This window comes from Betta splendens, chromosome 19 (genome assembly GCF_900634795.4).
Source record: "Betta splendens chromosome 19, fBetSpl5.4, whole genome shotgun sequence".
Taxonomy (NCBI): domain Eukaryota; kingdom Metazoa; phylum Chordata; class Actinopteri; order Anabantiformes; family Osphronemidae; genus Betta; species Betta splendens.
In genome coordinates this window covers 2088102-2102705 of record NC_040898.2, presented here as the reverse complement: position 1 = coordinate 2102705, position 14604 = coordinate 2088102, and the positions used below count along the sequence as shown (strand labels likewise).

The following is a 14604-nucleotide window of genomic DNA, read 5'->3' as shown; positions in this document are numbered from 1 at the left end:
CGCAGTTGTAACACATTTCACTACTAATAAATCTTAAACTATACATTCATAGTACACAGATTATTCTTAGGTGAGAGCTTTATCGTATGTTATAGTATTTCTTTTCTAGTTTTTCATAATGAGATCAGATTAGACATTTTATGCAAACAGAAAGTACCGACCATAGTTTATGCTCTGCTGTAAATCATCAAATACTGAGATGCTGCTTGTCTAAGACAGTTTTGCTTTTGGAACTTAAATACATTTAACATAATTGCGTGGCTGTCTAATTAACATGTTGTCGTATGATACTGCTTAATCTGTAAAGAATAATACCTTTGTTATTGTGGGTGGTTTGATATTGCTCACTATCGGCCACTGAAGTTTTGGTAGTTTCTATAAATAATATGAGCAGACATCAAGACCTTTAACATAAGTCTGCCACTATGATGAAACCCCTCAACAAGCATAGAATAGTAAAATGATGCACTATGCCATCGTCTGTTTGGGGACTGATGGGGACTGAGTGTGTCCTCATGTTGGTTTGGTTAGGTTTATTCTTACTCTTAGAGGGGTTCTGGAAACGGGCAGAACACAAGTTTACTGTAAATGCAGAGGAAACAAAGACACTGTGCAAGTTGTAACTTCATCTGTCCCTTTTGTTCTATAGGTGGCTCATTAAGCATTGAAACAGAACAGACATTCCCAGGCCTCCTCAACAACCAAGTGACCCACAGGTAAAGAGGAGTCAAGTGGCTGCCAGCCACTGCTCATCCGCATCAGTGGAGCCTCCTTCATCCAGCCTTTCTCCTGTCAGACCGTGTGGCAGTAGCTTCCTCTGTACCTACCATACAGCTTTACAGTTCTCTAGTTCAGTATATTCATAGTGCCACCCTAGCTCTAATCCTAACCACTGATGACCACCACTCTATCACAGTACGTATCTCATATACATGTCATGTAACATCAAACACCTTATTTATCCAATTAAAAGTTAAAAACGCCTGATTCAGCTACAAGACACACAACAGCAACTTAAAGGTAGGAACAATCTTTGTTTAACCATCGGAGATGTTGATGATATCTGTCTGCAAGTATGAAGGTCACATTTCATCAACCATCTACTATTTAGCAGCAGTGGTTTTGCAAAGTTGTTTAAGCCAAAAATAAAATATGTGCAAAGTTATTTTTTACTTGCGCATATTTTAAATACCATTTCAGAAACCAGATATTCACACTCACTCAATTCATACACTCTAGTGCAGGGATGGGCAAACTTACTCCTTAAGGGCCACTGTCCTGCTGCTTTTCCAACTATCCCAACTACCTGTTACCACTGATTACCTCAATCAGTCAATGTTCAGTTAATCAGCAGCTGAAAAAGCTAACTGACACACCCGATGAAGGTGATCAGGAGGAAGAGTTGGAAAACCAGCCGGGACACTGGCCCTCGAGGACCAGGATTGCCCACCCCTGCGCTAGAGAATTTAGCTATTGGAGAATGATGATATTCATAAAACTCCTTTTTCTCTTCGGAATGTGGCAGGACTTTGTTTCCTTTCTAGTCCAGGACCTGAGTCCTTTGTGCTGTTACAAATGTCCATGTTCATTCCACCCATTTTGTTTTAACTGCCATCCGTTGCCATTAATTTAGAGCCGTGCGTTTACTCTGTGTGACTCACTGTACATGGCCTTTGTCTAGCTTTGAAGCTAACGTTCCTGGAAGCCAAGCTCCCGGCATCTCAGCATTGGTCTGACAGACACCGTTTAGAGGCGTAAAAGAGCAGTTCTGCTGTTCCTCTGTAACTTTCTGTTATTTTAATAAGAAACATTTACTTTACAAACATGTACTTTATGACACCTTATGTGAAAAATGCAGTAAATGCTCTGTTCCTGATGGTTGAACCAAGCTTCAAAGCACCACATATCAACAATAGTATTTATTCACCAAACTCTCTTTTTCTCATTTTATTGACTATAAACAAGTTTTGCCAACACACAACCAGCTTTAAATGACATCACTGTTAGTGTTACTTTTCCACAATCACACTGTGTGAAATAAACATAAAGACACAAGAGATCAACTATTAGTTTTTAAGCAGTTTATGACCACTCGATGCAAAAAAACAGGAACTTGTAAATGGTGCCATTACTTTTTCCTGCTTGTGCATTTCCACAAGTGTTTTTGATGCTATAGGAAACAGAGCATTCACCTCCTGTTACATCACATCTTCCTGTGACAGAGAGCACATAAAATATCATATCTGCATGTTTATAGGCCAAACATGCAAATATCCTGTTTTCTGTATATGAAAATTAGAAAAGAACAACATTAACCTATTGTCGATGATTTGTTTCTTTTTTTTCATTTTTAATATGAAATTTGCTTAATATTTGTGACACCTGTTGTATTGTACGTGTTATAATGGTGCTATAATCTGGCCCTCTGTTTTTAGAGGGTACAGTACATGATGAACATTGTGTGTACTAACAGTATACTTGAACTTAGTGGAAGGACAATCTGCTTTTATGTGTTTAATCATAATAAAAAGTTATGAAGCTGTTCAATAGTCTTCACATTGTTTCTGTGTTTGGGTTTTGTAACATTCAGAAGGTGTAACTTTTTCAATAATACCTATTTTTAGATATTTAATACTTTTGGCAAAAAACTGCATCTGGGTGATTACAGAGTCTGCGGTAGGCAAGTGGTAGGCAAATGTTCTAGAAGGTATGAAGAGGCTTCCGCTTAGTAAAACATCCTATATGTGCTATGAAATCTTTATTTTTGCAGTCAGTTTGTATTTTACCCCATGTCTACCATCTTCTCCCCTTAACACAGCAGGATATGTGATATTTAACTTTCCTTTTAGCAAGGTTACATCTGTATCCTTCAATTAGAGAATGTCAATACTGACTTAGCAGCATGACAAAATTAATAATTAGTGGGAGAGCTGAACAGCTCTCACACTATTGTTATCTTCGGTCTTTATTATTATTATTATTCTTCTTCTACTTATTCCGCCCTTTTTTTGATTGCTATCTACTTTTTAACGCTTCATCGTAGAATCGTCGTTCAACTTTCTAAACGTGTGTCATCTTTAGGAGATGTGGGCTATTACTTTTTATGTTTTCAGCTTTTCAACTTTTAATGTTATTCAACTTTTTTCATCGTTTTTTTATAATGGTCGTCTATGGGAATCATCGTTCAACTTTTTGTCAACTTCCCTCTTTTCATCAGCGTCTATCATCGTCATACTTTGGCGTAGAAACGTCATTTCAACTTCAAAAGCGTCCATCATCGCTCAACTTTCTCCTCGTAAATCAGCGTTGTCGTATCTTCTATACTTTTTGACTCGTGAACGTTTAAATATGGTGTGGTTTTTGTTAAATTTTCAGCTTTTCCATTAGTGTGTATTGGGTCAGTTAGAGTGCGTGATGTCACAGCTACAGTGAGAAGGTGCGCTTTTTTAAGACAGAACTTCTGTCTCTAACTTGTCACTACAGCCACAATTTTTACACTATGAACGTAATTATTTCACTAAATCGTAGTCATACTTGTCTTCTTTCTAATGATGTGTCTGGCTTTACCCTCAGACTTATACTTTAGTCGCTATCGACCTCAAAGCACAGAGAGATCCTGAAATTCTCCCATAGACTCTAATGATAATTTTTGGCAGACGTCTGGAGAAAAAAAAGGAGGAGACATATTTTGAAATTGCGACTGTGGCTACAAACGTTTGTCCTCAAACATAAAATTCACACCATTTGCTCATTGAAGCCTTGGGACTCGTAAAATGAAATAATTTTTGTGATAACTATCATGGTTTAGCTGGAACAAGCCTGTTTATACAGGGTGAAACTCTGCTTTTACAGAGCAGAGTGAGCCTGATTTTCCCGCCTTTCGTCTCCATGGCGACGGCGCAGCTGCAGATTTCACTGACAGGTCAAACTCCTGATGCTCAGTGTAGGCAGCAGTTTCATGCTTATTACTGATTACTCAACTACACTATTGGATTGTGTAGTAATTAAGCACACACTTCCTCTAAATCCTTTCAAAATAAAAGCACCAAGCCAAATAATTAGCTTTAATAGCAATATTTCTGCTTTTAGATGGGTAATTATGACTATTTAAAGATACATTAACAGTTTAGTAATTACCCACACATGCTTCCTATACGTCCTTTCAAAATAAAAGCACCAATGCAATTTATTAGCTTTAGCTGCACTGTTTTTGCCTTTGAATGGTTAATTATGATTATTTAAAGACTAATTAACAGGTACGCTATTACCCCCACACATTTCCTCTAAATCCTTTCAAAATAAAAGCACCAATTACAATTTATTACCTTTTAATGGCAAGATTGATTAGAACATTTCTGGTTCTGAATACTTACCAATTTTTAATGAGACTATTTAAGAGTTCAGCAAATAACCACTCACACTTATTAGGGTGCTTTTATTCTGAAAGGGCTTAATCTAATTTTTTTGCTTTAATAGGGCTATTCTTGCTAGTGAATGATAAATTATGACTATCTAATGACTATTTTATAGTTTAGTAATCACTCACACACAACCTCTAAATCCTTTCAAAATAAAAGCAACAATGTAATTTATTACCCTAAATGGCAAGATTTTTGTTTCTGACTGGTAAATTTTTAATAGTTATTAAACTATTATTTTTTATTTGCTATTATTTTATTTTTATTTATTATTTAATTATTTACAAATACTTTCTTCAAATTAAAAAGCTAGTTAGCTAATTCATGATTGTCAACTTTTTAATATTTGACATCTTTTTACCTTGGTCAACTTTTGAATCATTGTCATATTTTTAATCTTGTCTTAGTGTGACCATGGTCATCTTTTTAATCATCATCTTTTTGATCGCCATCTTTTGTCATCGTTTTAATCTTTGTCAACGTTTTCTTGTTTTCATCGTTTTCATCGTTTTGCCGTAGTCAACTTTTGGACGTCAGCAGCTTAATCAGCGTTTGTCATCGTTGCGGCAGCAGATCAGCTCTCCCACGTAATTTCTCGAGAAATTACTTTTTCTAGTTATATTTATGGTTTTATTTTTTTATCTAAAGATTTTCAAATATTTTGTTACCATTGTCAAATGATGATGAAAGATTTATTTTTGTAATTGAATTCAAAAAGTAGACTATATGGATTCATTTCACACAGTGATTTGTTTTAACCATCTATTTCCTTTAATTTTATTGATTATGGCTGAAAACCTAAAATTAACTCAAAATGAAACTTTAACATAAACCAGAAAACCTTATAGCAAAAGACGCAGTGCCACACGATGAACAAGGCAGATAAAAATCTGTGCTGGAACAGCAGCAGTATTGAGCAAGTGTCAGTCTTTTTATTGTCATCAAGCTAAAAACTGCTAGTGGATCCAACCATTAATATCTGGACTAGTTTCACATCCAATGATAAAGGTCGCTCATTTCTCCTGGCTTAGTTCATAAGCTGATCTGAGGTCATCATAAAGTAGCATTAATTTCATTTTGACTATCCGTGAAGTAGAAGCAAAGGAGACTCCAGATGAGGTGAGAGTTCAAGGTTCAAGTTCAATGATGAAGATGATGATTTTCTGTGTCATGAATGACGCTTGTCACTCAACCAGTGGACAGTGATACTGGAGCTTCTGATGCGAGAGGAGCTTTGGAAATGCTCTAACTCCAACAAGGACTTGGATTAATAAAAGCATGTTGATATTTATTACTGTTTATTATAAATGTGTATTGATCAGTCTCATCATGTCTCATATTTAGTTTAAACTAAAATGTATCAGGTCAGAAAAAGCCTAAGGTGACTAGAATGTACTGGTAATTTAGAAAAGAACTTGACAGCTATGGACATCTAAATTCTTCTATGTTGCACAAATATGCCTATTTATAAATGGCCCTAGATCATTTACGTTTTAATGTAATGACAAGCTGCTATTTTGTGAAGGGACAGCTCAAAGCCTTTGATGTTGTATTTAGTTCCTTTCTTCTCACGCAGATTAGGCTTTAATTCTCATGGTATTTTGAGTCTGTATTTGCTAAAGTCTGAATAAAGACAGTGTTATTGTTTGATTAATCAGCTTTCCCCTGTTCCAACATAATTTGCAAAAAGATGTCTAATACAGTGCCTTGTGAAAGTATTCGGCCCCCTTGAACTTTGCAACCTTTTGCGACAGTTCAGGCTTCAAACATAAAGATACAAAAATTCAAGGGGGGCCGAATACTTTCACAAGGCACTGTAATCACTTGACCTTTAAAAATGAATAAACGTGCATCAGCAAACACAACCTGTTATTAATAGGAATAAGAATAAGAAACCCTTTAACTGTCCCAGTAGGGAAATTGTGTCTCACAACAGCACAGTACAGCGTGGGAACATGGCACAGATGGCACATTTCAACACTATACAAAATGAAGGAAATGCGCAGGATACAAGGTCATGAGAATGATGATTGCACAGGAGAAAGTTAACATAACCACTGATGCAGTGGGTAAGTTGAGTTTTGGGGGTTAAGGTAATTATCATTGCTGATTATACAGTCTAATAGCAGCAGGAAGGAAAGATTTGTAAAATCTCTCCTTTACACAGTGAGAGTGAATTAGTCTGTCACTACAGCTGCTCTCCAGAGCAGACATTGCGTCCTGAAGTGGGTGAGAGACCTGGTCCAGCATAGATGTGAGTTTAGACAGGACCCTTCTCTCACCCACTTCCTGCACCATGTCCAGAACATAGAGCTGGATTTTCTGATGATCCTGTCTATTCTCTTCCTGTCCTTCACTGTGATGCTGCTGCTCTAGCAGACCACACTGTACAGGATGGCTGATGCCACCACAGAGTCATAGAAGGCCTTCACAAGTGGCCCTGAGCCTGGTCTCACCCTTCCTGTACAGTGCATCTGTGTTATGAGTCCAGTCCAGATTATTGTTTGGATGCGCACCCATGCACTTATAAGGGTCCACTCTCTCAATGTCCATTCCCTGGATGTGCATTGGTGGGAAGACAGCAGACTGCCCCTGCCGAAAATCTACCATCATCTCTTTGGTTTTCCCTGTGTTGATCAGGAAGTAGTTCTGCTGGCACCAGTCTACAAGTCCTGACAGGTCCGCACAGGTCTAAAGTGTGGTCACATACGTAAATATTCCATCAGATATTAATTATTGAAAAGTGTTTGTTCAGTACATGAAAATAGTCTTTTCTTTCTTTTAGCAAGCACTGCGTTACACTGTGCTGAATGTCCTGTAGAGCCTAAAGTGGTACAACGCCGCTATCTAGTGGCCTGTACAGACACACATCTCTCTGACAGAGCAAACACAAATCCTTTACCAGTCCCTAAAGCCTCCACTGTGCCTAAGCAATTCCTAGACAAATCTGCATTGAATGAGAATGAGACTGGGGTTCCACTGGAAAACCACTGCATATAACTGTGAGCCAGCTGCACCAAGAGAGCAGTCCATGCACATACCAGAGTCCTCTCTTTCTCCATCTGCCACAGACAGATCTGATTCCAGCCCACTGGCAGAGGGCAGGAATGTTTACAGTAAAGTCCAATTATTTTTTTTCTGCATGAGTGCATCCAATAAAACACTGATGAATAACAGTTGTTGTGCGTACAGTAATTCAGAACTGAGGCAGTAGGATGCAGCCCTGCTGTACCTAAAGGAGAAGAGCTGTGGGTGCGGGAGTGAAGCCAGACATTGTTTCTTTGTGTAATGTCTGCTAGATTGGTTGGGGTTGGACAGAGTCAATGTCTACATTCACACACAGCTGGGAAGGCGTGACTCATAACCAGCAGAGGTCTGTGTAACGCTTTAATATATCAACCAGATAAATAACCTTTGCTTAGACCCAGGAAACAGGTTGGTTACATACATTTAATAAATTACAATTTTACACATAAACCTTACCGGTTTTGTTAAAATACCTGATGTACAGGTAATGAGGAATTTCATATTAATGTTAACTATTTCATCAGTTTATAGTTATGGGAAATATGTACATAAAATGAGATGAGACATACTTTACTGATTTTGATGGGGAAATTTTGTTTTCTGGGGGAATTAACTGGGCTCAAACTGAAACCTTTTGTTTCCCAGACTGAAGCTGGAGCCACTGAGCCACTGGAGCACAATATACAGAGGTGTTGAAGGAGCTATTGGAAAAGCAATAGTACTAACTGTATAATTATGAATTATGTTTATATATTATATTTCAACCATATATACTTATACTTATATTAATATATAAGATTTAAAAAGAAATCATGTAAATCACTCCTATAGTGGCACAGTGAGTCAAGTGTTAGACTGGAAAGCAAGAGGTTTTCAGTAAATGTCACCTCTTACCTGGTATTTATGAGAAAAAAATTACATGGAAAACTTACATTTAATTAATTTACATGAAGTAAAGGTTTTAAACCTGATTATTTTTTGAGTGTGTGTGGTGTTTGCCCGTTCTACCTGTGTTTGTGTGGGTGTCTGGATTAGTGATGTGACATTCCGTATCGAGGCTACGATGCGCGTGCGTCGTAGCCTCGAGCCTCGTGGCCCAGCTGTACCACATGACTGATTCAGGAAGCGGTTTTGCCGCAAGCTCCAACATTGGGAGAGACAGAAATATGTATATCCCTAATATATAAGTTAGCGGTAGCAAAACCTCGTGAGCGGGTGTATTACAAAGCAGAAGAAGTAATGTCAACAATTATCGCCTAAGACCTGTCACAGTGGAGAAACTGATGTTTTTTAAATACCCCCCCCCCCAAGATGTGTCTCCTAAACCATAATCATGGGCCGTACCATACATACGTACGCTACAAAAGCACAATCGTTGTCGATACCCTCACCTAAATATATAATCATTTCTATTTTCATCATTTCCAAATAAAACATTTACGTAATGCCAGTGTGTGCATGTATGTATCTACGTTTGTGTATATATATATATATATATACAGTATAACATACAATATACATGTTTTGCATACTTCTTTATTTTGCTGACAGTTTAATTCACAGGCTTTCTCCAAAACGCCACACGCTTCAAATGCCAACTGATATTGTTGCATCCAGTAGATGTCCTACTAGAGCAAATTAAGCTTCAAGAAGCTTTGCACTGGAGTGAACTAACTGGGTGAAAGGCTTCAATGCTTCATAAAGCTTCATCTGCCCATCACTAGTCTGGATAATACAACATAATTCACTGTTCCACTAGAGATTTATTTGATACTTAATAAATAAATAACACACATACATATTACATTACATATTAGTAGCAAGGGGTCATTACTGGTTAGTGTGTGTTCTGGTATAATAGTACAAGCAACCAACATACTGTAAGATGGAAAGATTATATACAATTAATCATTAATTCAATTAACACGTTTTATTTTAAGTACCATAATTAGCTTCACTGATGTTGTGATATTGTAGATGTAGTATTAATCAGAGCCGAATTTCTAAACATGAACATATGCAGAGCAAAGGTTCCGGTTTGTTCTTATTTCCCTTTCACAAGACTTTCCCTAGAGTTGTAGAGATTTTCTCTGAAGGTCCCATAAATCTTCCTGATGATCACAAGGTTGTTCTCAATCCAGAGAATAGACGAAAGCTTCTGCACAGAGTCAACAATCTAATCACATTAGCAGTGGCTGTACTGTATATTTGTGCTCGTCAAGCTTCTTTTTTTCCTGTTGTGAAGAAAACAGTGGGACAAAAACTGCCATGGCATTTCACAAAAAACTTCTCCAACCTGTCCAGTCTCCTGTCTAGCACAGTGGTCACACATGCAGTGATTCTACATCACACAACACAGAGGAGAGAATGCTTAGAACTGGAACAGAACACTTTTGTTCTTGAAGCTAGATTTGGATGCAGAGTTTGACAGTGGACAAGATGAACAACCTGACCAACAAACACGTATAGCTGTCAAAGAGCAGGGAACCATTGACACAGTCAGAAGGAAGGCTGCCTGAATCCTGACTAAGGTTAAGAATATTTTTCAGAATATTAAATTGTCCACAACAATTTTTTGGTACTGATCAAACTAAACAAGTAGGGCTTAGCTTTCTGAAGGTATAGATGAACATAAAGGTGTTTTTTGTGAAAAATGAACTTTGGCAACATCAAAGCCAGTTTACACGTCTAAGAAGTATTACTGCACGTGTGGAATAAGTTGTGTTTATATTATTTGTATCTCACTTCTCAGCTCTACCTTTAACCACTGCTGCTGTTTTACTTGTGGTCACACTGTTCATCTTGTCTTACGCGGAAGCCACATTTAATGTGGCTTCTGGTGGCTTCTTGTTGTGTGAATGCAAATACAAAAAAAACAGGTAAATTGATAAATCAAATTATTATTGACTAATACTCAACAATCCCTACCTCTGGCACCAGGTATGTCCTTGAGAACTGCAGAGATAAATTCCCACCTGGGGGTACAGTAAAGTATTTATTTTGTCTGAACAATGAGGTGACGTGTTTACTGTACATACAGTAGTGTTGAACCCTTTAGACTATAAAGAACAGTAGTTCTTTGAATATCAAGATACGTAAAATACCTTGATATTCAACGTTGTAAGAACTTCTGAGAGTCAGTCCTAATGTCAGGGGACTGGAGAGGAGAATTCGGAATAGTTAAACCTCAGGTACAGGAGGAACAATATGATTTTTGATCTGGTTGTGGGGTGATGGACCAGCTCTATACCCTCGCTAGGATGCTGGAAGGTTTGTGAAATTGTTAACCACAATTAAGCGGATTTAATGGACACCCTCAGGAAGACAGACAAAACCCGCAGCAGGGATAACGTAGGAAACAACGGCTGCTCATAAGATAGAACGGATCTAAATAAAAGGCCAACAGTCAACGTAACGATTAGCGGCGTACGCACAACAGCAATACCATCACAACACATAGAGAATGGCAGAGTACTTACAGAGAACTACTTGTGCAAGACACAGTCAGGTTAAAATACGGCTAGGACACACTGAGGAGCTCTTCAGCCTACGCTAACACACAGTCCTTGTCCAATATGAGTCGGGACGCCACCCAGCTCCGTTCCTCCAGACCGTATCCCTCCCAGTCCAGCAGATAGGAGAGACCCCGACCTCGATGACAGGAAAGAAGGATCCAACTAACCGTGTAAGCCGGGGCTCCATCTCTCATGCGGGGAGGAGGAGGACCGGACGGCGGCTCCTCTTCATCTTCCAAAACTGGCTTCAGCTGGGAAACGTGGAACACCGGGTGCACCCTCATCGAAGCAGGTAAGTCGAGCCAGACTGCCACTGGGTTGATGAACCGGGTGATCGGGAACGGACCCACAAATCATGGGGACAATTTACAGTTCATGTCCTTTAACCTGAGATTCCGTGTGGAAAGCCAGACCTTGTGCCCCACCTCGTACTCAGGACCTGGTACTCTCCGCCTGTTGGCGTTGTGTTCTGCCCGCTGGCCCCGGAGAAGGAAGGACCGTACCCGCTGCCAAGTACGATGACATCTGGTGATTAGTCCCCGTACTGAGTGTACGGATGCCGCTTCTTGTTGGACCGTGAACAAAGAAGGTTTGTATCCGTACGCCGTACGTGTCCACCTCTACAATGAACTGCAGATGGGGGTCGGGAAACCACAAAATGGGGGCAGATGAGAACAACGCTTGTAATTGCTGAAAAGCGGCCCTAGCCTCCTCACTCCAGAGGAAACGAGTCTTGGTCCACCAAGAATACGGCTAGGACACACTGAGGATCTCTTCAGCTTATGCTAACACACCAGTGACTATGCTAATGTCATTTTGCTCCTTAAATACAAAAACCCCTTAATGCCGTTCACCTGTTGAAACTGGAAAACAAAGCTTGCAGAAGGGACATGCAGCAGCGACGCCTCGTGGCGTAGCAACACGCCACTGTTGTCACAGACAGAAGAATTGGTGTGGCAGCCGGTATGTCCTTAGAAATAGGAGGAGCTCTGGCACCCAGGAGGAGCACAGAGTAGAGTCGTTGCTCCTCCACATCAAGAGGGGACAGCTGAGACGGCTCGGGTATCTGTTTCAGATGCCTCCTGGACGCCTCCTTGGGGAGGTGTTCTGGGCATGTCCCACCAGTAGGAGGCACAGGGGAGACTTTGTCTCTCGGCTGGCCTGAAAACACCTTGGTGTGTCTGGGGAGAGAGAAGTCTGGAGCCCTTTGCTTAGGCTGCTGCCCCCCGACCTGGCCACGGATAAGCAAATGAAGATAGATGGATGAATGAATGGATGAATGGACTACCCAGACCTGGTGTATGAAATGTTTCATGTGCTTTTGAAAGAATGTTGGTGTGACTTCATGTGCTAAAATTACTGCTTCTTTGAAGTTTGAATATATATTGAAAAACTTTATTATTTTATTTATTCAATGTATACAGGCCTGTTCTTTCTATTTCTATAAAGGTAAACAGCTGAAAACAGCTGAAAACGTTTACTGCTGTGTATGTGATGAGAAGATAACAATGTACAAAACAAAGAAAATATAATACATTTCACTTAACATCTTAGTAGGGGTAGTAGGTAGTAGTCCCTAGCCCCTAGACCCTAGCGCTGACAAAATGTAGAAACAGAACCCAACAACCAAATCTAAAGCACAGTCACTAATCTGCTGATTAACTGAACACACCTGATATAAGTAATCATTATTTGCTGGGGCAGGGAGAATTGGAAAACCAGCGGGACAGTAGCTCTTAAGGACCAGGAATGGACACCCCAGAATTAGAGCGTAGAATGAGAGACAGGCCTTATCATCTATCATCAGTGTGTGACTTTACAAATGTGCTACTGGAAGAATGGTCAAGAATATTTGGCAATATAGTGTAACTAAATAACTAGGGTGGTCAAAAAGAGCTTCCAGATGATTGGGAATCTACAGCAGAGGTTATCAGGGAAACAGGTAGGAAGGTGCTTGGTATGTCATCTGGGTGGAAGAAAGAAGATAAAGACACTTGGTGGTGGAATGGAGAAATACAGGACTGCATCCAAAGGAAGAGGTTGGGTAAAAGGAAGTGGGATGTAAAAAGGACTGAGGAAAGTAGACAGGAGCACAAGGAAGCACAGCGCAGATTAGGGAAGAGGTGGCGAAGGCCAAACAGAAAGCTTACGATGAGCTGTATGACAGGTTAGACAAAGAGATAGAGAGGGGAAGGATGTGCAATAGATAAGGGTGATTAAAGACAATGACGGAAAGGAGTTAACAACCTAGGAGAGTGTGCAGAGAAGATGGAAGGAGTATTTTGAGGAGCTGATGAGGAAAATGAGAGGGAAAGAAGAGAGGAAAATGTGGATGTTGTGGAGCTATTTACTAATAGCAGAGATTAGAAAGGATGAGGTGAGGAAGGCTCTGAAAAGGATGTGGAAGTGAGTGGAAAGGCTGTTGGTCCTGATCTGTGGGTTGTGGAAGTATCTAATAGAAACAGTAGTGGAGTTTCTAACTAGCTTGTTCAACAGGATTCTAGAACATGCCTGAGGAATGGAGGAGAAGCGTTCTGGTGCCAATCTTTAAGAACAAGGGTGACACGCAGAACTGCAGCAACTGAGCACCAGTGATGCAATTTTTTCTTGAATGTTGATGGTCAGAAAGAGCTGCATTGTGTCTTTGTGGATTTAGAGAAGGCGTATGACAGGGTGCGGAGGGAGGAGCTGTGGTACTGTATGAGGTTGTTGGGAGTAGCAGAGAAGTACATCACAGTAGTCTAGGACATGTAAGAGAGGAGTATGACGGTGGTGAGACGTGCTGTATGTCAGACAGAGGAGTTCAAGGTGGAGGTAGGGCTACACCAAGAATCTGCTTTGAGTCCCTTCTTGTTTGCTATGCTAATGAACAGGTTGACAGATGAGATCCGACAGGAATCTCCCTGGAAAATGATGTTTGCAGATGACATTGTGATCTGCAGTGAGAGTAGAGAGCAGGTGGAGGAACAGCTGGAAAGGTGAAGGTTTGCTCTGGAAAGAAGAGGCATGAAAGTCAGTCATAGTAAGACAGAATACACATGTCTAAACGAGAGAGGTCAAGGCAGAACAGTAAGGCTATAGGGGGCTGAGCTGAAGAAGGTGCAGGAGTTTAAGTACTTGGACACAACAGTTCAGTGTGATCTGGAGTGTGGAAAAGAGTGCAGTATGCGAGTATGGGGTGCCAAATGTAAAAGGAGCACCTATAACTAGTTTTCTCACATTTAACTAAATGACAACATGTTTTCTCACATTTAGTTAAATGTGCAAAAGTCTAAATGTAAATGTTAAATGTAAATGTTAAATGTTCGCCGAGTGTAAACTGAATATTCATGAATGTGCAAGTAGACTCCATCCCTAACCTCAAACAGCGCTGGTCTAAGATCAGAGACGCGAACTCAATCACCACAAACAGTGCGCGCAAACCCCGCCCACATCTGATCTGGAAACTTTTGTTTTTAGCCTGGACGTAACTTCGGCTAGCTAGTATAGTTAGCCAACTAATTCTCCACCGGCGCCACAGAAATATTCTTTTTAAACCTACTTAACTCCTCATTAATGGTGTTTACGACAGAACGGCAGTTTGAAGCGGAGCCTCAGCCCGCACACCTGCCGTTACAGCCCGTTCAATCTCCCCTAACGGGAGG

General features: G+C 40.0%; 2 protein-coding genes across 8 annotated transcripts in view; one reads left to right on the top strand and one right to left on the bottom strand.

The window, feature by feature from the left end:
• The window catches only part of LOC114845675 (lysyl oxidase homolog 2B-like), a 170252-nt gene that overhangs the window by 51841 nt on the left and 103807 nt on the right, over positions 1-14604 (top strand). For 5 of the 6 annotated variants that reach the window (XM_029133984.2, XM_029133983.2, XM_029133985.2 and 2 more), the window contains one exon: positions 650-2547. The exons of the other annotated variant lie outside the window; for it this stretch is intronic. In XM_029133984.2, the coding sequence (XP_028989817.1) occupies positions 650-720 (71 nt within the window). In that variant the 3' untranslated portion in view covers positions 721-2547. Of the gene's footprint in view, positions 1-649; positions 2548-14604 lie in introns of those variants that run through there. 6 annotated transcript variants of the gene reach the window in all.
• LOC114845436 (golgin subfamily A member 7-like) overlaps positions 8962-14604 on the bottom strand; it is a 29620-nt gene continuing 23977 nt past the window's right edge. For both annotated transcript variants that reach the window (XR_005896962.2, XR_005896964.2), the window contains exon 6: positions 8962-13951. The gene's annotated coding sequence lies outside the window, so the exon portion shown is untranslated. The remainder of the gene's footprint in view (positions 13952-14604) is intronic.